At 34.8% G+C, this 10,689-nt stretch overlaps 1 protein-coding gene across 2 annotated transcripts in view; it reads right to left on the bottom strand.

The window, feature by feature from the left end:
- The window catches only part of Dennd1b (DENN domain containing 1B), a 245,539-nt gene that overhangs the window by 227,404 nt on the left and 7,446 nt on the right, over nucleotides 1-10,689 (bottom strand). For both annotated transcript variants that reach the window (XM_048809591.1, XM_048809592.1), the window contains exon 2: nucleotides 8,648-8,712. In XM_048809591.1, coding sequence (XP_048665548.1) covers nucleotides 8,648-8,712 — 65 coding nt within the window. The remainder of the gene's footprint in view (nucleotides 1-8,647; nucleotides 8,713-10,689) is intronic.

Consider the following 10,689-nt stretch of genomic DNA (forward strand, 5'->3'; position numbering starts at 1 on the left):
GTGTTATTGCCATAACCCCTTAAATACAAACCTCTATAAGTCAACTGAGGAACACTCTTAGTACCCCATATACCAATGATTAACCTATCACACAAATGTGAACCATCACTTTCTATAGATAAAATTAAATTAGTATCTGAAGTAAATCAATTTACCTTTATACAAACTAAGAATCTAACAACCCAAAATAAATATTACAATTGGGAAATCATTCAACCTAACAATATAGGAATACCTGGATCTCAGGAGTTTCTCAAAAAATGTTTGTTTGAAACATTCAAAAATTTGAAACATTCAAACAAACAAAAACTCTTCCAGCTTCAGGTGATGTCTCTCTATCATAAACTAAGAATCAAAAGTGGGAATCACTTTTGAATGTTAAATGTTAAAACTCATTTCCTTGGACCTCCCATGTTCTTGGATAGGCAGAATTAATACTGTAAAATGGCCATACTACCAAAGTACTATACAGATTTGATGTAATTCCCATTAAAATTCTAATGATGTTCTTCATAGAAATAGAAAAGGCAGTCATGAAATTCATTTGGAAAAATAAGATGCCTAGAATAGACAAAGCAAATCCTTAGCAAGAAAGGTAAAGCAGGAAGCATCACAATAATAGACCTTAAAATTATACTACAGAGTTATAGTAATAAAAATGGCATGGTATTGGCACAAAGATATAATTGAAGACTAATGGAACAGAATAGAAGACAGAAAGACATGCCCATATAATTTGCCTCATATTAGACAAAGGCACCATAAACATACATTGGAGGAAAGATAGCCTCTTCAACAAATGGGGCTGGCAAAACTGAAAAACCACATGTAGTAAATTGAAATTGAACCCCCATATCTCACCCTGCACAAAATTTAACTCACAGTGGATAAAGGACCTTGGCATTAGACCAGAGACCCTGCATATACTAGAAGAAAACATAGGCCCAACTCTCCATCATATTGACTCAGGAATAGACTTCCTCAATAAGACCTCTAAAGCACAAGAAATAAAATCAAGAATCATAAGTGGGATGATATCAAACTAAAAAGCTTCTTTGTAGCAATGGAAACAATCAAGAACATGAAGAGAGAACCTACAGAATGGGAGAAAATCTTTACCATCTCCACCTCAGATATAGCATTAATCTCCAGGATATATAAAAAACTCAAAAAACTTAACAACAAAAAGACAACTAACCCAATCAATAAATGGGCAAAGAAACTGAACAGGCACTTCACAGAAGAAAAAATACAAAAGGTCAAAAAAAAAATGAAAATATGTTCAACATCTCTAGCAATTAGAAAAATGCAAACTAAAACTACATTGAGATTCCATCTCACTCCAGTCAGAATGGCAATTATCAAGAATACAAGTAACAATAAATGTTGGTGAGGATGTGGGAAAAAGGTTCACTCATACATTCCTGGTGGAACTGCAAATTGGTGCAGTCACTCTGGAAAGCAGTATGAAGATTCCGTAGAAAACTTGGAATGGAACCACCATTTGACCCAGTTATCCCACTCCTCGGCTTATACCCAAAGGACTTAAAATAAGAATACTACAGTGACACAGCCACATCAGTGTTTATAGCCTCTCAATTCACAATAGCCAAGCAATGGAACCAACCTACGTGCCCTTCACTAGATGAATGGATAAAGAAAATGTGGTACATATATACAATGGAATATTGCTCAGCCATTAAAAAAAAGAATGAAATTATGGCATTTGTAGGTAAATGGATGGAAATGGAGAATATCATGCTAAGCAAAATATGCCAAATCCCAAAATCCAAAGGCCAAATGTTTTATCTGATAAGCAGATGCTAATCCATAATAGGGGCAAGAGGGTAGGGAAGAATGAAGGAACTTTGGATTGTACAGAGGGGAAGGAAGTGGGCAGGAAGGGCGGTAGAAATGAGATGGACATTATTACCCTATATACATGGATGACTACACTACCAGTGAGACTACACCATGTACAGCCAGAGGAATGACACATTATGTATGATGTGTCAAAATGCATTCTACTGTCATGTGTAACTATTAGTACAATTTAAAAATAAAATTAAAAAAAGAAAATGTAGTACATATACACAATAGAGTATTACTCAGCTATAAAGAAGAATGAAATTATGGCATTTGCTGGTAAATGGATGGAACTGGAAAATATCATGCTAAGTAAAATAAGCCAGTCCCAAAAACAAAAGGTCAAATGTTCTCTCCCATAACAAGGGAGAATGAGGAAGGGAAGTACAGAAGTTCATTGATTAGACAAAGCGAAATAAAGGGAAGGGAATGGGGGTGGGAATAGGAAAGACAATGAAAAGAATCGGACAAAACTTTTCTAAGCTCATATATGAATACACAACAAGTATAACTCCACATCATGTTCAATCACAAGAATGGGATCAAAATTGTAATGGGTTGCACCCAAAAGAATTATTCTTTTGGAATTGATTAAAAATAATAGGGATTAAGTGTGATATTTTCATTGTTATCTAAAACAACTTCAACACCTACTCAAAGCACCCCAAAATACCTACTTAAAGCACCCCAGAATGCCTATTTCACATATATACACACACATATACATATATATATATATATATATGCATATATAGATATGTATTTATATACACATACATACACATGTACATATATATATATACATATATATGTGTATGTGTGTGTGTGTATGTGTCCTAAAATGCATATTTTAAAAGGTAAATTACTATCCTATAATGTGCAAGTCAAAAGTAAATACAGGAAGGGGGAAAAAGAAGGATATTATTTGAACATAAGAAAAATCTTGGGCTGGGGATGTGGCTCAAGCGGTAGCGCACTCGCCTGGCATGCGTGTGGCCCGGGTTCGATCCTCAGCACCACATACAAACAAAGATGTTGTATCTGCCGAAAACTAAAAAGTAAATATTAAAAAAAAATTTTCTCTCTCTCTCTCTCTCTCTCTCTCTCTCTCTCTCTCTCTCTTTAAAAAAAAAAAAAAAGTATGTCAGGAACACATTATCCTGAAAGTCAAGAAAAGAAAGCTCCAAGAAGAAACCTGAATAAACTTGTTACACCGTGGCAACACAGTAGTGGCCAGACAGCAGTGGGCAAGCACACCACTGAAGAACACTGCATCAGAGGCCTGCAGCCTTTCACCTATAACAGTTGGAATCATTAACACACAAAGCCAAGGAGTCACTTTGATTAAAGCAGCAAAGGCAGAGAACATGTGAAACACAGAAGTGCCTGATGAGATAAGTTATAATCAATTATCAAGATAAAAACTTGGTAACATGCCTATCAAAGTAATAATGAACAAAAATTGAAAAGTGAAATCTGATTTGCTTTTTATATTTGAAGACAGCTATAAAAATACAGACAAGCTTAACTATTTTCTGCATGCAACAAAAATGGCATATTCCAATGATCTGCTTCTAAAAGAATCACATTAACTTGCATTAACTCAGTTCCTGCTGGGTGAGTATGAAAAAATAAAACAATTTTATTTTATTCAACATACTAGGATATAAAGTTGTACTTCCAGTATGGGTTATCTATCTAATTTATCTTAGTACATCTAGATTAAGAATGACACAAAAAGAGTATCTTAATGAACACAAAGCTAGAGCAAAAATAATTATCGTGGTAACCACACTTTACTCACAGATATTTTCCAAGTTGGACAATAACAGAATCTCCTATACCATTTTACTGTATGTATAATTCACCAAGATTTTGTTTTCTAAATGCCAGGGTTGTTGGACTTAGGTATATGTTAATGTCCCTGATACTGTCATGCCAGCATACATCTAAGATCACATCTACAAACAGCTTCCATGAACTAATTTAATTAATTTAATCAGCATTTCAATAATTCAATGGCCATAAATAAACTAGGTCCAAGTTTTTTTCATTGTGTAAATATTCACTAAACATGTCTGATAACTGCAATAAGTTTTTTCTTAAGGATACAAATTAATATGTATATGTTAATATGGTCTATGAAGAGCTTATTTCAAGCAGGTAAATAGACATTTAGTCATATTATCTGTATGACCATATTTGCCTATATTAGACATTTCTATAAGAACACAATAAGTGCTAAAATATATGCAGAATTGAAAGGCTCTGAATTCTAGTATGAATGGTATCAGTAGGAGAAAACATTATTAAATGTCAAAGTGGGCTTAGAAATGCCTTTTTGTGCAGGCCACAAAAAATACTAAGCTAGGATTCTTTGACTTAATGGTCTGATTTAAGAAGAGTAAAAGGTCATTAAACTGCTAACATAAACCAGAGATTTTTAAAAAATGGATAATTTCATACCAGATTGAATAAGCTGATCAAAGTGGAAAGTCTGTTTATAAAAAGAGATTTATTCCTAAGGAAAATTATTCTAGGTAAAGAGGAAAGAAAGAAGAAAAAGATTTGCTATATATGTGCTTAAAATTACTAACAAATAAAATTCTAAAAAAAATTAAAGGACTAGGAGGTTAGTCTGCTGAGTTAAGGGTCTATAACCACATGAAAAAAACCTGGTAGTAGTTTAGGTGGAATTATATTGGATTCATTAATTTTAAAACACTATATTACTGTTTCAAAAAAATTACCTGCATCACATATAGCACATACTCTAATATTTCCTCCAATGATAAAACAGCCTATACTGAGATTGCATAAGGTCATTATGCAATACAACAGTGATTAAAGTACAGACTCTGCAACTAGTACTTCGGACAAGTTTCTTGATTTCCTTGTGCTTCAGTTTCTTCATCTGTGAAATAGAGATAAATATTTCTGGTCCCCTATGACTTGTGAAGCTTAAATAGACAATGTGTTTTTTAAAAAATCAGGACTGTGCCATCAGAAGAAGGACTTCACCATTGTTTGCTGCTTTTGTTGCTTGCAGCAAACTATCAACAGAATGAAAAAAGAGAAAACTACAGTCTCAAAGTCACTGCATAAAAGAAAAACCTTTAGAGGAGGCATGTCCTGTCTCTACTGAGGAAGGGTTACTTTTCATTTCCCTGAAATCTTAAATTACTGTAGGAAAAATGGAGGCAGAATAACAACAATAAGTTCTGTTATTAGAACTGAACAAAGGCCATCACTGCTGGCTGTACTTCCCTGTCTGATGGGAAATAGAGAAGAAAAAAGAGAAGAGGGAGGAGGGCAACTAGCTTGGAGATCTACCAGGATGATCTAAATTTCGGCACTTCACTCTGGAGAGTTACAAGTTACTAAGGTTATCTTGCGGGAAATGGCCATTAAAAGATGCCACAAGCAGTCCACCAATACCACCAGAAGCAATTCTACTAGCACACAGGAAGCATGATAGGAAACACTAGCAACCCCTCTCATGGTGATTTTTAAATTTGTGGGGCACTCCATATGAAGCTAAGTTACTCTTCAGTGTTCTAAAATTTGTTGTGGCTGCGCATGGTGGCTCACACCTGTAATCCCAGTGACTCAGGAGGCTGAGGTAGGAGGATAACAAGTTAAAAGCCAACCTCAGCAACTTAGTAAGGCCCTACATGATTTAGAGAGACCCTGTCCCAAAAAATTTAAAAAAAAAAAAAAAAAGGGCTGGGATGTGGCTCGGTAGTAAAGCACCCAGATCCAATCCCTGGCACTAATTAATTAATTAATTTTTAAAATGTGTTGTGCTCAGAACAATCAATGTAATGCCTCTGAAGCAAATCCAAATAGCAACAGACCATGTCAAGATCACTATTGTACCACAGTTGGCTATGTCAAGTTATGTTTGAACAACTCATACTGTTTCAAATTACTAACTAAAACTTAATAATAACTATCTCTAAAGATACTTATAACCTAAGTTACTCAGGAAAAATGAGAGAAATTAAAACTTCCCTATTTAAATAATGAATAAGAGAAGCATACCAAATACCTTAACACAAACAGTAAAGAGCATTTCAATCTTTCGATAATCAAGTCTACCCTGAACCTATTTTCTATTTGATCAAGTAGTCATCAAAAAAAAAGCAATGTTCTGAGAAACCTTTTACCAAGAATATTTTAATTGGTTTCCCAACACCTTCTCCTTGCCAACTATTCAGTAAATAAATCATGGTTGTCTTGCCACAGCCCTCCACCTGCTCTGCCAATGGTACACTGGAAATGGTGATGCCCAAGATAACTCAGGCCACTGAGATCCAACAAGAGGTTTTCTGGGGTATTTTAGGAAAGAAACTTTTGAATCTAAAGAAAGAGCCATAAAAAGCCATATATAAAAGCCATAAAAATCCCTACAGACATAAACAGGAGAGGAGACATCCAACATCTACTGATGGTCATCTTATAGTCACAAGAATCTAAGCCTTCTGTGGGTGGAAGAGCTGGGAAGTGGAAAGAACCTGGATCACTCACGACCTATTGGGTTTCCTCTTGGGTTTCCTCTTTATATGAACTCTGAAGTTTCTTTAGTATTCAAACCAGTTTTATATTGGTAGCCCAAAGCATCCAAATTTACACATTTTGTTTTCCACTTCAACTACCATGTAAAAATTTCACCCATGCTTGTCTACATGTTAGCNGTACTCCACTTCAAATAAGTTAGTATACATTTCAGAGTCATATTAAAAAGAGCTTATGGACAGTGAAATAGTCCAATAATTTAAAAAATAATTTCAATACATTTTCCCTTCTTATTTATCAATAAAGGAAAAATTTGAAAAATTATTATAAAACATCAAACTTTCAATTTGACATAAAATTTATCTTTTAGAGCCCTCTTAGTTAGAGATATCATTACATTTTAGGGCACAAAAGTGATAACTTTTTAGACCCTAAGATATTCATTTTGTTCATACTATTTAGATCAAAATCAAAAAAGAAAGACTAATGCTCTTTACAATTAGTTTAGCTTTTTTAAAAAAATCTTCAGAATTTTTTGCTCCAAACAGCCATATAAAATGCATTAACTATAACCTACAGAAAAACCAAATTGTTTACTTTATCCATTATAATATTTCAATTTCACCAAATTGGGTAGACTATTCAAATACAAATGAAGGTATTTTTAAGAAGCAGTGATTTAGATAATAACAACAGCAAAAAAAAAAAAAAAAGAAGAAGAAGGCAATTTAAAAAGGTTGGAAGTACAAGATACATATTGGAATAACTAGCTCATGCTAAGTGACAAAGGGCAAAGTGAAGAAGGAGGGAGCAAATCACTCAAAATCTTTATAGCAGGTCACAATCTCTGTGACACATGAATAGATCAGTTGTTACATAAGGCAGATTCATCCTTTCATCAAGACCACTTTAGAAGTTTTAAATCATGCATTCAAAACACAGACATTCCATGTTTTCCAAATGAATTTAGGCTATTTTACAAACACTTCAGGTAAGCATTACTTCATACACTGGGGTAATAGTATGGTAGGTATTTGCAAGATTAACTAATACCATAAATACAGTATAAATTTAAATCAGAGCTTAAAAAATTATTTATCTATTCCACATAACATGTCTATTCTGTAAAGAGGATTTGGTTGGGCCTGAAAGAATGCAAACGGACAAACTACAATATACAGGATAAAAAAAGATTACCTTTTTAATCCAAAAAGGCTCTTTGCAACCTTAGAATCACTCCTTACCAGTAGACACACCTGATCACAGCTATAATTCAAACAGGCCAGAAGATCAGCAGGCAGAGCTGGTAGAGCCAGGAATGTGGTGACTTACTACCTAAAATTAGCCATGCCCATTTCACCACAATTGGGTTGGGCTCCTCTATTTTAAGGTGTGCAGTTCCAAATTACTTAAAAGTATGTAATTGCTGGCTAGTCTCTAGAACTAAGAATGTCAGCATACTTTACACCAAGGCTTTAGATGGCCAACTAGTCTCCACAAAACCCCACAGAATGCTAGCTATCTAGGGTCTAAGAACACAGCAAATAAAGTTAAATGTTGAATATATCCATGAAGATGTACCATGTATGGACTAGAAAGAACTAAATGAGAAAAGATACTTCTTATCCTTTTCTGCTTCTCTTTCCCCCACAAACACATACATTATAACAAAAGTGGTAGAAAAACTGACAAAAGTCATAGTACTAAAATATCCTGTCTTTTCAGGAAACTGTACAGACTGTTAGCTGAAACCCTTCCAAATAATGTTACATTGTTGTTACCTCCCTCTGAAAATGTCATGTTACTGGAGTAAATCAATAGTAGGGGCTACTCAGTCTGTATTTCACATTCTAGAAACATTACCCGGAAACTGGTGAAGGTCCCATAAGTATTAGCAAGAGAATATGCACTAAACATTTTAAAAATGGAGCTAAATTTTCAAACAAATGAAAGAAAATGAAAAGACATACTCTTTCACCATTATGAAAAATGATTTTTATCAACAAATGATAAAAATACATTGTAAGTTATACAGGCTTAACACATGCTTGAAATTCAAGCTGTACGATAAAACTCCTGATTTCTCCAAACCCACCATAAAGACCTAGTATCTATTTTATTACTAGCAACTTGAGACATTTGATGCAGAATTCACGTGTAGTATTATTTACTTTCCTGATACTATCATGCTCCAGCAGTCCATGATGTTAACCCTTGTTTTGACAAATGCAATCAAATATTTTAAGAATTAGAACACACATACCTTCATTTTCTGAGGCATGGCATTTCACCTTCAATACCAAGTCAAAGGTTCTTTCTGGATTTTCCCTAAAAGAAAAAGAACTTTGTTATATTTATTTCCTAATACAAACAAACATCTGTATAAAGCTGTGTGTGTGTGTGTGTGTGTGTGTGTGTTGCTTTTTATCTTTTTAGGGGATAGGGATGAAGTGCTGTGGCTCAAATCCAGGGCCTTATGGCATGCTATGCAAGCACTTACCACTGAGCTATACCCACATCCCCTATATTTTCTTAATTCTAAAACTAATCTTGTTCTTGTCTCAATATACTTTTTGTAAGTACATAACTATAACAAGCACAGCAAAAATAACACTATCAGTTAGCAACTTAAGAGAGACTTGAGGCAAAGAGTTTAACCTCAAAGACTGTTTTCTTACCTATAGTCTTGTCCACATCACAGAATTGTGAGAACTATAAATCAGATAATATATGTGCAAGTACCTTATAAAGGTATACTGCTGTATAAATGCAAAGCATTGCTTTAATCCTACTGAATCAAAATTGGAAAGCCACTGCATTCCTAAGTGCCTTTAAACCCTGCCACACCTTAACATAGGTTATCAGGCCTTTTTCAAAGGACTTGCAATGACTACCTGGTTCCACTTGCCATTGTCATGTAATATTTATAATGCTCTATAAATGTGGTACTTTGCATACGCTCTTCTTGAGATGTACTTACTGTACTTAAACATGTTTATGGTAGCAAACTATTCACACACTCCAAGGCTAACAAAAAAGATCTGCTTTATATGTATTATCTTTGGGGAAAATGAGTATCTACCTCCACATTAGATTTTTCCCTACAGGAACAGTAAGGTTGCTTTGATTCATTCAGAATTTATTGACATTTTTACTAACTTCTCACACATTTAGCCTATTGGTTAAATTTCAAAAACAGTGAAGTGAAATTTATTAAGCCACTTTTCTCTCCCAAAACACTGGTTTTAATCTCTCTTTCCATCACAATCACAAGATTGTGACACCACAATGCCAAAATGCTAATACCCATAATTCAGGTACCCCTGCCAAGACCTTAGTGTCTTTGTACATTTGCAATTTTTAATATGTATTTCCTTCAAGAAATTAATGCCAGCTCTCACTTTTAAATAAATTGTTCATTTAAAAAATCTTTACATGTATCTAGATTCATAGGAAGTGACAAACTCTATAAATCAATTTGCAAATATACATTTTCTTGGCTTTCCCACTATTAGCTTGTTTCAATGAAAATAATGCACACTCAGGTAATTTCCTTCTTATAATAGGTCAAAAAGTATCCTCCTTTTTTTACTCACCCTACTCACTTTGGTGTCAAACACTGAAGAAAATAATTTTAAATTACATAGTTTCCCTATTTTTCTAGTATTATTAGGAATCTCTCTTAGGTATAAAAGTTAAATATTGATTCAGTTACACTCTGTGACATTTAAAAGGCCTTCTGCAATTATACAAATATATGTGATATTTATTATTGTAATTTGAGGGAAGAGTTTGAAGGGAGGGAAGTTAAAGGCGGAATGCTTTCCAAAGTTAGTTTCAGGAGAAAAATAAAGAACTCATGCCTCTAAGATAACTAAAAGAAAAATCACCATCGTTACTCAAATTGCTTTTTACTTAATCTGCTGAAGTAAGACAGCCACTGATGAATACTTTGACACAGGCATACCCTTTGCCAGCACCACACACCACACAATGCCTCCAATAAACAAGCCTCAGGGACCCGTTTAATTTTCTAAGAAACAGCAAAAGGAAACATCCAAGTCAGAACTGAAAAAAAAAAAAAAAATACAAAAACGGTTATCTTAATGCTAGAAGAGCACTTTAAATAATAACCGCTTAACCTCAACGCTGCTCCCTCCCGGCCACCTCGCACCACCCAGACGCGTCGAGTCTGACACCCGCGGGAGGAGGAGAAGCCCACGACGGGGGGTGTCGGCGCGGCCGGGCTGTCTGGCCACCCCGGGGTGCGGGCGTCGGCGCGGCCCCGGCGGCCGGGGGGCAGCC

Source organism: Marmota marmota, unplaced genomic scaffold, assembly GCF_001458135.2.
Source record: "Marmota marmota marmota unplaced genomic scaffold, marMar, whole genome shotgun sequence".
NCBI classification, from domain to species: Eukaryota; Metazoa; Chordata; class Mammalia; order Rodentia; family Sciuridae; genus Marmota; species Marmota marmota.